Here is an 18,741-nt window from a genome sequence, read left to right as displayed (position 1 = left end):
TTTTCCAGGTCAGTGGTTTTTCCACTGAGATATTTCACATTGTCTTCCATTTTTTCATTCCTTTGGTTCAGTTTTATAATATCTTGATTTCTCATAAAGTCACTAGCTTCCACTTGCTCCAATCTAATTTTTAAGGTAGTATTTTCTTCAGTGGTCCGTTGGACCTCCTTTTCCATTTTTCTAATTCTGCCTTTCAAGGAATTCTTCTCCTCATTGGCTCTTTGGAGCTCTTTTGCCATTTGAGTTAGTCTATTTTTTAAGGTGTTGTTTTCTTCAGTGTATTTTTCAGTATTTTTTTTGGTCTCCTTTAGCAAGTCATTGGCTTGTTTTTCATGGTTTTCTTGCATCCTTCTCATTACTCTTCCCAATTTTTCCTCTACTTGGTGGTCCCTTTTACTAAAACGTGAAGCCATTCTCAGAATAATGCTTTGACATAATTGAAGGAAATGTTAAATTTCAGTTGGTGAAAATGAAGATGTATTTTTTTCTCATTCAAGTTCATGGAACCCTTGAAATCTATTCCTGGACACCAGGTCAAGAAGCCCTTGCTTAACTCATCAAGAGAAAACCAATTGCAAACCAATGTGTTAATGAACAAACAAGCAGAGAGGGAGGGGAAAGGGGTTGGAGAGAGACAGTTCCATTCTTTCATATTTCCTGCAGTGGGGGTGCCCTGAGCAGAATTTCCCATACCATAGAACCACAACAAGGCTGCCACCATAGGAACCAGTTTTTACACATCTCCCATGGCCTGGGAACAGAAAAGTTTCTCATCTGCTGGCCTCAGCCTGCCACTGTTAAAACTTCTTTGAGTTTCACTGGACATTCCACTAGGCAAGGAAGAGGCCAGCTCCTCCCCCTGCCGTATTCCCTCTCATCCTTGCTCATTCTCTCACAGTCCCCAAACCAGGTTATATTACCTTGGTTTAAGAGACAAGCTAAAAGTCATTCCACTTGTGTGGGAGGCTGAATCTGTCCCCCCTTTTCAAGAGGACAGTTACATATACATCACCTAATAATGGCATTTGCTTATCTTTGTGGTGGTTTCTGCCCTTTAAAATATATTTCAATATCAAATCAATTTAATTCAACGAACATTTATTAAACATTTACTTTATATGTGCTAGATGCTGAGTATAATTTTTTAAGAAAGAAAAAAAATCTTTGGTTTCAAAAAGCTTACTTTCTGGGCAGGGGATGGAGAGGGATACAATGTGTATGCGGAACTGTATAATGCATAGTGAGTAGGACAAAGCAGATGATGCAGGTCAGTCAGACCAAGCCCTTTCCAGTGGGAAGTAGGGTAACTTGAAGACAGGAATGACTGGAGTGACTTATAAATGTCCATGAGTACAGCCCCAGTGACTGCAAAAGAATTCTACCTTTCCTATGTTTAGCCTTATCTGCTTTACATAGATTACTGTGGCTGAAGGAGGCATATTGTGTGCCTCATTATAAAACCACATGACCCCTGTCAAATGTGAGCCACCCAGAGGTCAGCACTTTATTGTCTGGATAGTACTAATCTTCTGGGAACAGTAATAGGTTCAGCTTCATTTCCCTGACCATATTAAAAAAAAAGCAGATGGCAGTGAGATGTATCAAAGATCATGTGTTTCCTTATATTTTTTCTGTATGAGCAAATATGTCCACATGCCTTGAATATTAACTTAATAAACCTCTAAGTTCATAGTATTTTTATTCTCTTCTTTGAAATCTCAAACCTAACACAGGAGATAAAGTACTCTAAGGAAATCTGAGAAATGAGCAACCAGATGACTTTACCAAGGAAGTAGCACCTGACTTAAGCCTTGAAGGAAGAGAATTCTGAAGGACAAGGCTGAGGAAGAAGTATGCTCTAAGCACAGAGGATGGCCTGAATGAATGTAAAGAAACTGGAAATGACACACAGAAATGAAGTAACATGTTATAGTTTAGATTGGTTAGAAAATTCAATACATAATGGGAAGTAAGGTGACATTGAACTGGGAAGGTCTTTTGAAGTCAAATTATAAATGGCCTAAAAAGTCAGGATGCGTTTTTATTTTATTCTAGAGGCACCCAGGAGCTACTGAAGATTTTTGAGTAAGGGGGTAACATTATCAGATCTATAAAACTGGAAGATTATTTTGGCAGTTGTGTGAAGATTACATTAGAAAAGGGGAGAGAGTGGAGGACTGCAGAACAATTCAGGTAAGTGTTGCTAAGGACTTAATCTAGAGTAGTGGCCGCATGAGTAAAGACAAGAGGATATGTGAGAGACATTGTAGTAGAATTATTCAAACCTGGCAATGAAATGGATGTGAGGAATGAGTTAAAACAAAGAAGCAAAGATTATTTTGAGGTGTTTAGCCAGGGTGTCTAGGAGAATGGTGATACCACCTATAGAAATAGGGAAGGCAGAAGACAGGGGAGATGATGTGTTCAATTTTAGGTTTGTTAAGTTCGAGCTGCCAACAAAGCATTCAGGCAGAGGCAGCTGGGGACGTGGGACTAACATACACAGAAGAAAGTAGGGCTAGATTTGGAGGTCATCTGCGTAGAGGAAATAATTGGATTCATAGGAATAGATAAGAACAATAAAGATAAAATAATGAGAGAGACAGTCAGAGACAGAGAGAGAGAGAGAAGCTTCCAGAACAAGGTCATGGGGAACACTTATACTCAGGGAGAAGAGGAGGTGAGGAACCAGTAAAATAGAAGGAGAAAGAGCAGTTTGACAGGTAAGAGAAAAACACTACTTTCTAGTAGTGTCATAGAAGTCAAGGGAGGTGAGAGTATCTAGAAGGAGGTGATGATCATTCTCAAAAGTGGCAGAAAGTTCAAAGAAAGGAGAGAATTGTGAAAAAAAGCTGTTAGATTTGGCAGCGGAGAGCAATGAAAGAGAAATTTCAGCAGAGTGGTGGTGTCAGGAGTCAGAGGTTTTTTAGTCAAGTGAAGGTTTTTTAAGGATGGAAAAACCTAATTATATTTATAGGTACTAGGAAAGAACTGTTAGGCAGAGAACAAAGATTAATGGATGAGAAAGGGAATTATTGTTTGGCAATTTCCAAAGGAGATAGGAGGGGATGAGATTGGGGTAAAAATGGAGGGATTAGCCATGGCCGGGGCAAAGGTCAGGACCACTTCTTTCTCTGAGATGATCAAATGAGGAAAGAATGGGTATAGATGTAGAGAGGGTATAGAAGTGGAGGAGGAGGGAAGAGAGCTCACTACAGATGGCCTCAATCTTTTCAGTAAAATAGGTTATCTGCTTAGAGAAAGAGTGGTGGGAGTAGAATTGGGGGTTTGATAAGAGTGGAGGAGGTTTGGAACAGTCATTGTGGGGGTTGTGATAGGAAGTCAATCAAAAGTTAATAAAATGACTGCTGAGAAGGCCCATTTGAAGTTAAATAATATGAATCTGTAATGGACACACTGTCACAATTCAATGACTTCCTCCAGTGATGTTCAGCAGTTTGGGAGTAAGGAAGCAGATGATGAGAATGACACAAGGTTGACTATTAATACTATATGAAAAATAAAAGTAGAAAGATCCAAAGTTTCAGGGGTGGAAAAGAAGGTCTTTTTGAACTACTTCACCATGGGGTGGAGTCACTGAAGGAAAGAACATGAAACCAGAACAGAGGTGATAGGATGAGGAAATGGAGAGATGGAAGGAGTAGAAGCAGCAGTGAGGATAAAGACCAAGTTTAGTAGTGAGACGGAGGCAGACATGGAAGGACAGGAACTTGTCATAATTTTAGGCTTCAAGATCTTGTAGGCAGATCACTTATTGGTGATTTCCATTCTCTCCCCGCCACACTCCCACACACAGCTTCATTATTCATATTGCACTTTTGCAACCATAGACATAAAGGGGAATGTTCTCTTTTATCATTTGTATACACACCCCCACCAGTTGAATGAAATTAAGTCTAAAGGGCGTGAGTAGCAAGACACAGATTAGTCACTTTTCTCTAAACCTCTTCAAAAACCCTCCAACTCCCATAAACGTTATTATGCATCAGATGTACAGTAATTATAACTAATTCCACAGAAGACTGAATCCCTAACAAGGTAAAATGCTAATACTTAAGTGCCTACTCAGCATCATTCCCCCACCAGCCTCTACATGTCCCTGACAGGAGCACAAGAAAATTCACATGTAGGATCTTACCCAGGATAGTACCCCAAAGCTGCAATGATTCTGCCTGAACTTAAGACCATCCATAAAGAGACTCTGTTCTACCATGAAGGAAATGAGGTGAGCAAAGGAAGGAACAGGGAAGGGTACATCTTGGACATTTGAATCAGGCCTGAAGGAAATAGAACTGAAACCCATCTGGGGCTAGCCCTGCCCTCAGAGAGGTTACCCTGGCAGAACCCAGCATGGTCAACTCTAGGCACTATAAGGAGGCTGAAGTAACCTTGCAGCTCAGCCTCTGCAGTCTGCTCATCAGAAAAAGGAAGGCCAGAAAATGAGTGACAGGAAAATAAAACAAGGCTGAAACTCCAAAAATATCAAGCAAAAATCCTCAATACTGATCCAATGAATAAACCCCAGACAAATAAGCAGGAAAGATCCTAAAAACAAAAAGAAATAACAAATAAGAAAATATAAAGCTCTCTTAGCAAATATAATATGAAGTAAAGAGAACCAAATAATACCTGATACAAAACAAATTCTGTAGACTCCCCAAGGATCACAAACCACAAGAAATTCAGAAACAGTTCAAAAAAGAAATGAAACCCACAAAAGAACAAATAAGGAATAATTATAGGTCAGAAATTGGAACTCAACACAAATTTTAAAAACATAATTATCAGATTAAAAAATGAATTCATGCTAAAGAATCTCTTTAAAGAATGAAAATGAGATTGAGATATTTATAACATAAACATAATACAGAAGAAAGTTTGTCAGAAGTGAAAAGCAACAACATGAAAAGACTTTTCTATAAGCCTAAGTGAGTAACAAGAAAACAAGATGCACAAAGGTAACTTGAGAATTATAGGTCGCATGTATGTTGAATTGCTTGCCTTCTCAATGCGGGGCGGGCAGGGAGGAAGGAAGGGACAGAATTTGGAACTCAAAATTTTTAAAAAGAATGTTAAAAATTGTTTTTACATGTAACTGGGGAAAAATAAAATACTAAACAAAAAAGGGGGGGAGAAAAAATACTATTCCCCTCCAGAGAAAGAACTGATAGAGTCTAAATGCAGATTGAAGTGCATGTCCACATGTGTGTGTATACACACACATATATGTATATATGTATATGTGTATGTGTATATATGTGCATGTACATACTTGTACATGCATGCATACATACACATACATAAACTTTATTATTCTTGGCAGGTTTTGGGGGTCTGCATTTTCTTTTGCAATATTGCTAATATGGGAAAGTTTTTCATGGTTGTACATGTATAATCTATATAAAATTGCTTTCCTTCTCAAGGAGAGGGGAGAGGATGGAAGGAGGGAAAAATATGAAATTCAAAATTTTTTAGGTGTTTAAAATTTTTGTTTACGTGTAACTGAGGAAAAACTAAAAGAAAAATTAAATGTAACAAAAAATAAGAATGGTAAGTCTCAGACAGTGAGGTGGCACAAGGATAGAACACTGACCCTGGAGTCAGAAGGACCTGAGTTCAAATCTAGTCTCAGACACTAGCTATGTGATGCTGGGTAAACCACTTAATCCCAGTTGACTCCAAAAAAAAAAAAAAACTTTGGAAAAAAAAAAGAATGCTAGGTCTCCTGGAAGAAGTTTACAAATTTAAAAACCTAAATTGAATCAGAGTTGTCCTTTCTGCTTCCAGTAGACCACATGGACTATGTGGAAATTTTAGTGTCTGTTTTGGGCCACGTGATAACCCAGTGGTATGCAGTAACTGCAGTGGTATGCTAGTGAATATTTAACATTTGGCTCTCCAGAAGAAAACTAAATGGACCCATGGGACACTTTTAAGTCCCTAGTCACTCATTTATATAAGATTCCCCTAAGAATTTACGAGATAAAAATAATTGAACTGAAGCTAAACACCACAAGGCAACATAGAATAGCTTAAGGAGGGAAAGGACATTTCTACAGGAAAAATGTGTCCAAAGGAAAGGTAAACTTCTAATCCGCTGCCTGGAGGTGACAATTTACCTCAGAGTTGAGGTAGATTGTCAAAGGGAAGAAACTTCTGTTGATCCTCAGTCAAGGGTCAGTGCCTTCACTGAAAAAAGCTAGGTAGCACTCCAGCTGTAAAGACAGCAGGCCACTCAGGGGCTGAAGGTGGAAAAGAGACTGCAGCGGCCCACTGAAGAGCAAGCTCAGTAGATCAAATCATCCAGCAGAAGTACCCCACACTGAGAAAAGGACAGTGGCTGTGCCACCTGCAAAGTGGCATGGAGCCTGGTGAGAAGCCCAGGAGCATGCTGCCCGTTCTGGCCACCGCACCCTAGGAGGAGCTGCCCAGCTAAATTACTGCCCCTCTATCAGAGACACCATGGTCTGCAAGGAGCTGGTTCAGTGAAAAAGACAGCACAGCTGAATGATAGAGAAACTTCAAGAAACTTCACAAGGACTCTCTGGAACAAGAAAGGATATCAAGGATCTGCAGTACCAGAACCATGGTAGCCTTGGCCATGTGTCCCCTACACATGTATTCACTATCATTGTATTTTAATTTAGTGCCTACTTTTCCCAGTGTCCGGATTCTGGGTGTGTTTCTGTAAGAATGTGCCTCCAAGGTTTGGGAGAGATGCTTTGAACCTGCTGTCCTTGCTATACCATTTGAGCAAATGCATTTGTTAAAGAACTGATTGAGAGGAAGCACACTGATAGGGGCTTGTGAGCTAGCTTTTAAGAGGATAGCCACCCACATGGTAACCCCTAGAACACTTGGAGTAGCAACAGCCATTGCATGGGGACCTAACCTGCCAGTGGTGGTGTGAATTGGGCTGGTGAGTCCTGAAGGTGGTACTACGTATAGTCCTTATAGCTTAACCGTAGAAGTATAAATCAAAGAAAGAGAACCTTAGATAGTATTATTAATGAGTAGTAATTAAAAAATTTTAAATAAAATCCTGACAAAAGTTCTACACTGCTATATCCAAAACATTTTCAGTAGAATCAAATTGGATTTATATCGGGGATACAAGAAGATTTCTTTTTTTTTTACATTCTTTTTTTAATTTATTTTTTATTTTTGGTTTACAACACTCAGTTTCACAAGTTTTTGAGTTCCAAATTTTCTCCCTCTTCTTCCCCCTACCCCCCAAAACAGCATGTAATCTGATATAAGTTCTACAAATACCTTTGCATTAAACTTATTTACACACAGTCAAGTTGTAAAGAAGAATTATAACCAATGGAATGAACCATAAGCAAGAAGAAACAAAATCAAAAAAGAAGGAAAAAAAGAGAGCAAATAGTTTGCTTCAATCTGCATTCAAACTCCATAATTCTTTCTCTGGATGTGGATAGCTCTTTCGATATGAGTCTTTTGGAGCTGTCTTTGAACCTTATGTTGCTGAGAAGAACCAAGTCTATCAAAGTCAGTCATCACAGATACCGTGTATCTGCAATCATGTATAATATTCTCCTAGTTCTGCTCCCTCATTCAGCATCAGATCATGTAAGTCTTTCAAGTCTTTCAATTATGAAGTCTGTCTGCTCCTCATTTCTTATAGCACAATAGTATTCCATTACATTCATATACCATAACTTGTTTAGCCATTCCCCAGTCGATGGGCATTCAATTGATTTCCAGTTCTTTGCCACCACAAAAAGAGCTGCTATAAATATTTTTGTACATATGGGTCCATTTCCCACTTGTGTTATCTCTTTGGGATATAGCCCTAGAAGTGGTATTGCTGGGTCAAAGGGTATGCACACTTTGATAGCCCTTTGGGCATAGTTCCAAATTGCTCTCCAGAATGGCTGGATCCATTCACAAATCCACCAACAATGTAACAGTATTCCAATTTTCCCACATCTTCTCCAGCATTTATGATTTTCCTGTTTTGTCATGTTAGCCAATCTGACAGGAGAGGTGTGGTACCTAAGAGCTGTTTTGATTTACATTTCTCTTTTCATATGACTACGGATATCTTTAATTTCTTCCTCTGAAAATTGCCTGTTCATATCCTTTGACCATTTCTCAATTGGGGAATGACTTGTATTCTTACAAATTTGACTCAGTTACCTGAATATTTTAGAGATGAGGTCTTCATCAGAGACACTGATTGTAAAAATTCTTTCCCAATTTTCTGCTTCCTTCCTAATCTTTGTTGCATTGGCTTTGTTTGTACAAAAACTTTTCAATTTAATGTAATCAAAATTATCCATTTTGAATTTTGTAATGCTTTCCATTTCTTGTTTGGTCATAAATTCTTCCCTTTTCCAGAAGTCTAAAAGGTAAACTATTCCTTGCTTTCCCAAATTGCTTATAGTATCAGTCTTTATATCTAAACTGTGAACCCATTTGGACTTTATTTTGGTATATGATATAAGATATTGGTCTATGCCCAGTTTCTACCGTACTATTTTCTAGTTTTCCCAGCAGTTTTTGTGAAATAGTGAATTGTTAACCCAGAAGCTAGACTCTTTGGGTTTATCAAAGAGTTGATTGCTATATTCGTTGACTACTGTGTCTTGTGTACAGAACCTATTCCACTGATCCACCACTCTATTTCTTAGCCAATACCAAGTAGCTTTAATGACTCCTGCTTTATAATACAGTTTAATACGTGGTATGGCTAGGCCACCTTCCCTAGCATTTCTTTTCATTAATTCCCTTGATGTTCTGGACCTTTTGTTCTTCCAGATAATTTTGTTATTATTTTATCTAGCTCTACAAAATAATTTTTTGCTAGTTTGATTGGTATGGCACTAAATAAGTAAATTAATTCAGGTAAAATTGTCATTTTTATTATATTAGCTCAGCCTAAGCATGAGCAACTGATGTTTTTCTATTTATTTGGATCCAACTTTATTTGTATGAAAAGTATTTTCTAATTGTGTTCATATAGGTCCTGGGTTTGTCTTGACAGGTAGACTGCCAAATATTTTATAGTGTCTATAGTAACTTTAAATGGAATTTCTCTATCTCTTGCTGTTGGGTTTTGTTAGTAATGTATAGGAATGCCAAGGATTTGTGTGGGTTTATTTTGTATCCAGCAACTTTGCTAAAGTCTTTTATTATTTCAAGTAGTTCTTTACTTGATTCTCTAGGATTCTCTATCATCTGCAAAGAGTGATAACTTAGTTTCTTCTTTGCCTATTCTAATTCCTTCAATTTCTTTTTCTTCTCTTATTGCTAAAGCTAACATTTCTAGTACCAAATTGAAAAATAGGGGTGATAATGGACATCCTTATTTCACCCTGATCTTATTGGGAATGCATCTAGCTTATCCCCATTATGTATATTGCTTGCTGATGTTTTAGGTAGATGCTGCTTATCATTTTAAGGAAGATTCCATTTATGCTTTCTAGTGTTTTTAATAGGAATAGATGTTGTATGTTGTCAAAAGCCTTTTCTGCATCTATTGAGATAATCATATGGTTTCTGCTAGTTTTGTTGTTGATATGATCAATTATGCTGATAGTTTTCCTAATATTCAACCAGCCTTGCATTCCTGGAATAAATCCCACCTGGTCACAGTGTATTGTCATGATAAGTTGCTGTAATCTTTTTGCTAATGTTTTATTTAAAATTTTTGCATCTATATTCATTAAGGAAATAGGTCTATAACTTTCTCTGTTTTGATTCTTCCTGGTTTAAGTATTAGCAGCATGTTTGTGTCATAAAAAGAATTTGGTAGGACTCCTCCTTCACCTATTTTCCCAAAGAGTATATAAAGTATGGGAATTAATTGTTCTTTAAATATTTGATAGAATTCGCTTGTAAATCCACCTGGCCCTGGAGATTTTTTCCTAGGGAGTTCATTGATGGCTTGTTCAATTTCTTTTTCTGAGATGGGGTTATTTAGGTATTTTACTTCCTCTTCTGTTAACCTGGGCAATTTATATTTTTGTGAATATTTATCCATTTCCCTAAGATTATCAAATTTATGGGCATGCAATTGGGCAAAATAATTCCTAATTATTATTTTAATTTCCTCTTCATTGGAGGTGAATTTAACCTCTTCATTTTTGATATTGGTAATTTGGTTTTCTTCTTTTTTTAAATCAAATTGACCAAAGGATTATCAAGTTTATTGGTTTTTTCATAACACCAGCTCTTAGTTGTATTTACTAGTTCAGTAGTTTTCTGGATTTAAATTTTATTAATCTCTCCTCTGGTTTTTAGTATTTCTAATTTGGTATTTCATTGGGGATTTTCAATTTGTTTTTTTTTCCTAGCTTTTTCAGTTGCATGCCCAATTCATTGATCTCCTTTTTCTCTATTTTATTCATGTAAGCATTTAGAGATATAAAACTTCCCCGAAGAACTGCTTTCGCTGCATCCCATAAGTTTTGGTCACCTTATTGTCATTCTTTTGAATGAAGTTATTAAATGTTTCTATGAGTTGTTATTTGACCCACTCATTCCTTTAGAATTAGATTATTTAGTTTCCAATTAATTCTTAGTCTATCATTCCATGGTCCTTTATTACAAATAAATTTTATTGCATCATGATCTGAAAAGGATGCCTTGAGTGTTGCTGCCTGTCCGCACTGGATTGTGAGGTTTTCATGCTCTAGTATATGATCAATTTTTGTGTATGTGCCCTGTACCACTGAAAAAAAAGTATATTCCTTTCTATGCCCATTCAGTTTTCTCCAGAAGTCTATCATATCTATCTTTTCTAAAATTCTATTCACCTCTTTAACTTCTTTCTTGTTTATTTTGAAGTTAAATTTATCAAGTTCAGAGAGGGGGAGGTTGAGGTCCCCCACTAGTATAGTTTTGCTGTCTATTTCTTCCTGTAACTCCCTTAACTCCTCCTCTAACAATTTGGATACTATACCACTTGGTGCATATATGGTAAGTAAAGATATTACTGCATTGTCTATGCTGCCTTTTAGCAGGATATACTTTCCTTCCCTATCTCTTTTAATTAGATCTATATTTGCTTTTGCTTTGTCTGAGATTAGGATTGCTACCCTTGCTTTTTTTTTTTACTTCAGCTGAAGAATAATATATTCTACTCCAGCCTTTTACCTTTACCCTGTGTGTATCCCCATTTCAAATGTGTTCCTTGTAAACAATATATTGTAGGATTTTGGTTTTTAATCCATTTTGCTATCTGCCTCTGTTTTACAGGAGAGTTCATCCCATTCACATTCACAGTTATTATTACTATCTGTGTCTTTTCCATCCTATTCCCCCCCCCCATTTATGCTTTTATTTCTCCCTTTTCCCTTCCACTCCTCAAAAGAGTTTTGATTTTGACCACCGCCCTCCTCAGTTTTCCTTTCCTAATGACTCCCCTCCCTTATCTTATGCTGTTCCCCTTGCTACTTCTTCCCTCCCTTCTCACCACCCCTTCTTTCTTTCCCCTTTCCCCTCCTACTGCCTGTAGGGCAAGTTTGATTTCTATACTTAACAGAATATGTTATTTCCTCCTTGAACCAAATCCAATGAGAGTAAAGCTCAAACACTGCTCTTCTCCCTCTCTTCTTCCCCTCTACTATAATGTTTTTTTTTTTGCCTCTTCATCTTTTAATGTAGAAGCTGCAAGGCCCTGTGTGATCCTGACTGTAGTTCCATGATATTTGAATTGTTTCTTTATGACTGCTTGCAGGATTTTCTCCTTGACCTCATAATTCTGGAATTTGGCTACAATATTCCTTGGAGTTTTCAATTTGGAATCTCTTTCAGTGGGTGATGGGTGGATTTTTTTTGATGACTATTTTACCCTCTGGTTCTAGGACCCTGGGAAAGTTTTCCTTGATGATTTCTTGGAAGAGATTATCCAGGCTCTTTTTTTTTTCATCATGGCTTTATGGAAGACCAATAATTCTTAGATTATCTCTCCTGGATCTGTTTTCCAGATCGGTTCTTTTTCCAATGAGATATTTTACATTTTCTACTATTTTTCTTATTTGTTAGATTTTGTTTGACTGATTCTTGATGCCTCATAGAGTCATTAGCTTCTACTTGCCCAATTCTAATTTTTAATGAATTGTTTTCTTCAGATGGCTTCTGCATCTCTCTTTCCATTTGGCCAATTTTACTTTTCAAGGAGACATTTTCTCCTGTTAGGTTCTGTAATTTTTCTTTTACCTCTCTAATTTGGCTTTTAAAATCCTCCTTGAGTTCTTCCAGGAATGCTCTTTGGGCCTGAAACCAGATCATATTTCCTTTTGAGGTTTCAGATGTGGGTATAGTGTCCATGCTGTCCCCTTCTGAATCTGTACTTTGATCTTCACTATCCCCATAATATAATTCAATGGTCTTTTTTGCTCTTCTAGTTTGCTTCTTCATGGTGGTTGCCTTTTTCCTGGCTTTTAAAGTGGATTTCTGCTTCTAGGGCCCAGGGGGCTCTTTCCCAAGCTTCTCATGTTGGGAGCTCCTGCTTACTTGCTTTGTGTGTTGTGACCTCTGGTTTTGTCACCGAGAAGCTATGTACTGCTGTAGCTCATTTGGTGCTGAGCTGGAACTAGTTGGTGTGTGCCAAGGATTGAGGCCCAGCGAAGTCTTTCTGAGTTTCTCCAGGGTTACACTGAAGCTTGCAGCATGAGGAGTGGGGGAGGGGTTGTCTGGCTGCTATGTCTCCTCTTCCCCTAGTGTTGTAGCATGAGTGGTCTCAGTCTAGGTCTGCACTTGTATCTGCCAATTCTCTTGGCTGTGCAAAGGCAAGCCCAGGGTCCTGGTGTTGGCACTTGCTGGCTCCACACCCCTGGGACTCAGGAACTCCCACTGGTCTGCTAAGGTGGGGCTTGCTGGGATGCCTCCCTTCCTGCACTGGTCTCCTTCCATCACCGCAAAAGGGGCCTAGGGTCTCCCTAGCTTCCCGAGCTAAAAGATTGCTGAGCCCCCACTTCTGGCTCCTCTGTTCCAGGGTTTCTCCTACAGCAGTATTCTCTTGGTTATTCAAGGTCAGCAAGGGAAGGATGAGAGCTCTTAGAGTTTACGCAGTCATCATGGTTCCTGGAAGTTCAATAAGGTGAGTTTCAAACCTTTACACCGTGGGCTGATAGCTCCAGGAGTAGCTGTTTCTGCTGCCATAGGCTCTGAGCTGCTGTTCCACCAAGCTCCAACAGACTCCCATCCTGTGCCGAGAGGCCTGGGGATCGCCACAGCATCCAGGGGCTGGGCCTGCTCCCATTCCGGTATGGTGCTCTGGTATGTTTGGGTGTAGTTCCGTGTGCTCAGAGCTTTCCCAGTCTGGTGCAACAGATACCTCTCATCAACTTTCCAGACTCTCCTGGGTTGGAAATAAGTCACACTGTGTTTCCTAGTGGATTCTACCTCTCTCAAATTTGTTCAGATTCACTTTTTAGGAGGTATCTGAAAGAATTTGTGAGAGAGCTCCTGTACATCCCTGCTTTCACTCCACCATCTTGGCTCCACCCCCCTATAAGGATATTCCAAAATCAAGAAATCAATTAAACAAGCAATTAATGATTACATTAAAATACAAAAGCATTCAAAACTACACAATAGTTACAAAAAAAAAGCCTTGGACAAAGTACAGCATTTATGTTAGAGATTCTTCAAAGCATAGTTTTGAAAGGACAAAAGTATGTATCAAAAACTAAATGCTAGCATTATTTGAGGAGACACTAGAAGTTTTCCCAACAAATACAAGAATAAAACAAAGCTACTTCCTTTTCCCTACTGTTGTCTGACATAGTTCTAGAAATGCTAACAATGACTATCAGAAAAGAGAAATTAAAAGCGTATGGATAGGCAAAGAAGAGGTGAAGCTATCCTTATTTGCTAATGCCATAATGATTAAATTAGAAAATTCTAACACATCAGCCAAAAAAATGAGGCAATCACTATCTCTAGCAAGTTAGCAGGATACAAAATAAATATTCATTGCACTTATACATAGCAACAAGAAGACTCAAGAGGAAATAGTAGAATGGGAAGCCCATTCAAAATAACTACAAAATGCACAAAATATTTGGGAGTCGATCTACCATACCACACTCTAGATATACATAGATACAATTTAGAAAGAGCTCTTTAAAGAAATAAAGAATGATTAAATTAATGGAGGGAGATTTATCGGTCATGATTAGGCCACAAAACTATAACATAAATAAAAACATACAATCCAATCAAACAACCAAGAGTATTTACTCTACAGAGCTTAATAAAATAATAAAATTAATTTGAAGGAAAAAAAGACCTAGAATCTCAAGAGAAATAATGACAAAGGTAGGAATAAAGGGGGAATAGCACTTCGAGACCTCAATTTATATTAGAAAGCAGTAATCATTGAAACTATTAAAACTAAACCCCAGAACAGAGATTACATGGGAAAGGAGTCCCTATTTGACAAGAATTGCTGGGAAAACTGGAAAGAAGCATGGTAAAGATTAGGTTTAGACCAGCAATAAGCTCAACTGGATACTAGAATATTAAAAGTCACATCATTTTTTAAAAAGTAGATGAGAACCAAGTCAACCACCTTAATTAACTCTTGCTACAGGGCAAATTCTTAAGCAAATAAGAGATAGACACAATCACAACAAAAGAGATAATTGTGTTTAAATGAAATTGAAAGATGTCTGTACAAACAAAATTAACTATAACTAGAATAAGAAGAGAGATAGTTGAAAAACCTTTCCATCAGATATAAGTTTCTTAAATTCAAAATACATAGAGAACTAACTCAAGTATATAACACCAAAAGCCATTCCATAATGGATGTAGTCAAAGAGGATGAACAAGCAATTCTTCAAAGAAGAATAGCAGGCTATTAACAGCAATATTAAACACTGCTCTGAATAACAGTAATGAGATAAATGTAAGTCAAACAACTTTGAGGTTTTACCTCATACCCAACAAATTGTCAATGACAACAAGAAATGGGAAGAGTCAAGTTTGGAGGGTCTGAGGAAAGACAGGCACATTAATATACTACTGGTGGAACTGTGAATTGGCTCAATTATTCTTAAAAACCGGGTATAATTTATGCAAAGAAAGTGCCTAAAATGCCCATACTCTTTGGCCCAGAGATCCCACTGGTAGGCATATATACCCCAAGGAGGTCAAGGATAAAAATAAAGTTCCCACATACACAAAATATTTTCTTTATAGTAGAAAAAAGCTGAAAACATAGTAGATCAATCTGAGAATAGCTATTAAAATGAAAATCAAGAGAAATGATTAATATGATGAACACAGAAAAATATGGGAAGACATGATTTGATACAAAATCAAGTGAACAAAACCAGGAAAACAATAAATGTGAGTATTATAGCAATGTAAATGGAAAGGACAACAAGGAAACAATCGAAACTGAACGCTGTGTGATCAATAAAGAGATGTGAGAATGTGCCTCCCTTCTTTGCAGAGGTGGGAGACTATGGGTATGAGTATAATATTGTAGTTGGTTAACTTTTCCTGAACCGTTTCCTTTTTCTTTCTTTTTTTGAAATAAATGATGGCAGGGAAACAAAGGTGATGGAAAAAGAAATGATATCCACAAAAATATTTTTTAAAAGAAATTAAGCCTAAAGTTGAATCCAGTCTATAAAATTCCCCACCTCTGAACTAGACTGACTGAATAAAATTATAGTAAACATCTACTTGCTTCATGACACCAATCCAATCACTTACCAAGACGATCATATCCCAGAGCTCTTTCAATAGGCGTACCTCCTTGTGACAGGCTTTAAGTTGTTTATAATCTGGGACTGAGACTTCAAACAAACCAGCTGACTTGGAAAGTTGTTCCATGATGTCTTCCATAGCTGCAATGCTTTTTTGTTGCTAGAAGTAAAAAAAAGAATGCTAAGAATGATATTTAAAGGTTCCAAATCTATTTTAGACCAAAGACCAATGCTTAGCAAACTAATTTGGCTATGAAGGACTTTGGGGCTTGAAATATGTTGGCAGAACACAATAAATACTAATCTGGATGGGGGGCTTGAAAGTATAGAATACCCCCAGAATAAATGGGGTTTGGAGAAACTTTGGAATAAAATCAAGAGAATTAAGCCTATCTCACAATGAAAATATTGCCATACGTAGTACTTTTGATACATATATTATTTCAAATTTGATATTTCAGAGGTAAAATTTTCAACAGCATTACATTTTTTCCCACAAAACTCCTATTCACATCACAAAATTCCACAGAACATTGTTTTTTGCTTCCTCATTTTCCCATGAAATAGTTTCTCTTTTTATTGTGACGATATGTTTTTCCCAATTTTTCCCCAAATAATTCAGACTATGATTCTCATTAAATAAGTACCACATCTAGCTCCGTCTTTCATATGATGCCCAGGCACCCCCAATTCTGTGGGTAAACTATGTTGAATGAACAAGTCCTAGCGCTGAGTTTCATCTCCATCTTCCTCTTGTTATGAATGTGGTAATAATGTTATTCTCTTTTAGAACCTCCACTGAGGGTGGCAGAGGCAGGAAAGGGAAATTTAGATCCATTTATTTGCCTACTTATTCTAGGCTTGGATTAAACAAACAAAATAGTGAGGCAAAGGGCAATGCTTGAAGTACTAGCCAAAATAAGGGTTGGCATTACTGCAAAGATTTTGGCCATCCATCTTCTCCCTGTCCCATAGGACCATATCCCCCTCTTTCTGGTGCCAGTTGGATTGCATTTCACTGCTAACATTTCTCAATATGGAAGGTAGATAGCAGCAAAGAGCATTGTCTCAACTCACTTCCATTCCAGGGACCTGTAGGTTATAAACTAATATCCCTTGGAATAAATGAACCTTCCTGGCATAAACAGATTTTGAGACAATAAGTAAACTGTAAGCAAAGTATATTACTGTCCATACAAATGGGACCTAAATGGCAATAGTGTGTCCCTGGCTTTGGGGGCAAAGAGAGTCAGATCATTTATGGGATCTAATAAGGGTCTTGATCAGTTCCAGAAACGTATTTGTTCCTGGAACATATTTGGGGGAAAAATAAAAGCCAAAAAAAATCCCCTTTTCCCTTCTCTGATCTCTGACCAGAGAGGTCAAATCAGGTTCATCCTTCTAGGAGTTTTCTGGATCAGGATTTATGAAAGTTACCTAAGTCTATTCAATTTTAAACACACACACACACCCATCAATATGACTTCCATGCAACCCACTGATGCCAGTGGAAATTTCAGGGGACACCTCATAGCCCCAGTACATGTGTAGGATTTGGAACTGGAAGGGATCCTTAGAGTTTATGTGGTTCTCAACCTGGATAAACATGGATCCCCTCCTATGCCACCTGCACACACACTTTAGAGGTCTGGTGAAGCCTGTAGATGTCTTTTCAGAATAATGTTTAAACCTATGTTCATAATTGAAGAAAATACAATATTTCAGTTAAAGATTAGTGAAAATGAAGGGTTTTTTTTACATCCAAGGTCACGTACCCCACTAAGATCTTTCCAAGGAACCCCAGGTTAAGAATCTTTAGTGTAGACCAAATCCCCATACAATTTACAGAGGAGGAAACAGCCCAAAGGAGGTTAAATGACTTACATAAAGTCACTTAGCTATTAAAGAGCAGAGACAGGATTTGAACTCAGATCCTCTCACTATAATTCCAGAGCTCATTCTTCTATATCCCATTTTTTGAGAAGAATGACACAGAAGGCTATGAGATGCTCTCAGAAGTTGGGGGGGGAGGGTAGGAAAGAGAAAGGAGAGATATCATTTAGTAGATTTCTTAAATATGGTCATTTCCTCTCTCCAAGCTAAGTCCACTGCCCCTGGCCCAATTTGTAAACACCCACGTTTACACAGAAATAAAAATTCTGACTCTGAGGTCAGACAAATTTAGCCTTATCTATATACTCACAAGAATTAAAGCATAAAAGAATGAAGAAACAACACAGAATGTCACTTCTCACTGTCATAAATCATTGAACAAAGGATGGCTAGATCCTTGGGCCTTTGAATTAAGTACCTTATTCAGAGATTTGTAGGGTGCAGGATCCGTATAAGAAAAGGGGGCGTCTCGTCTGAAAACTTCTCTAAATTCATGCTGCTTGAGCTAAAAGGAAAAAGAAAATATGGGCTTTATATTTCAAACAAATGACAAAATGAACTTCACAGTCCAGTTTATATAGTTTGTCATTGCAAAGTAAATGCCATGTGGCCCAAATTCCAGCAGGTTCTGAGAGTTATTACTAAGGTGCGGAAACCAGAGCTTTACCCAAGATGCTGAAATTTAGTGGAACTGACAGCCTTTAGATTCCAGCATCATAAAAATAACTGGGTTTAGCACCTACTTAACAAGAATAATTAGTAAAAATAGGACACCATAAGGTGGCAAGTACCTCTATTTTCCTTTGGTTAAACTCCCCTCTACCCCTCTGTGGATCTGTCTCCCCTCAACTGAATTTGCCTTCAAAAAGTTGATCTGAGAACATTTTGTGATGCTATCTGCACCTAGGTACATTTTGTGAAACTTGCCCTAAGCGTTAAAAAAGAACAATTATGGCTCTTCTTAACAGGATTTCTCCCACGAGATAAACAGTGGTACCTCAAATTGTTGGCATTTTCTTCTAATTATATTCACTTCATTGGCCTGTAGAGGAGCCACGTTTTGTTTGACTTGAATAGACAATTTCTTTGTATTGGTCCATTGTTCTGGTAGTTCCTGGAAGAAATAATGAAT

The 18,741-nt window shown here is 37.7% G+C and overlaps 1 protein-coding gene across 1 annotated transcript in view; it reads right to left on the bottom strand.

Moving 5' to 3' along the window:
- DNAH17 (dynein axonemal heavy chain 17) overlaps positions 1-18,741 on the bottom strand; it is a 258,405-nt gene that overhangs the window by 180,377 nt on the left and 59,287 nt on the right. The window contains exons 22-24 of the mRNA XM_036755900.1: positions 18,607-18,723; positions 18,028-18,114; positions 15,724-15,876 (exon numbers count right to left, since the gene is read on the bottom strand). Coding sequence (XP_036611795.1) covers positions 15,724-15,876; positions 18,028-18,114; positions 18,607-18,723 — 357 coding nt within the window. The remainder of the gene's footprint in view (positions 1-15,723; positions 15,877-18,027; positions 18,115-18,606; positions 18,724-18,741) is intronic.

The sequence above is a fragment of the Trichosurus vulpecula genome, chromosome 4, assembly GCF_011100635.1.
Source record: "Trichosurus vulpecula isolate mTriVul1 chromosome 4, mTriVul1.pri, whole genome shotgun sequence".
NCBI lineage: Eukaryota > Metazoa > Chordata > Mammalia > Diprotodontia > Phalangeridae > Trichosurus > Trichosurus vulpecula.
Note: the sequence above shows the minus strand (reverse complement) of the source record. Positions and strands in the feature narration are given on the sequence as shown.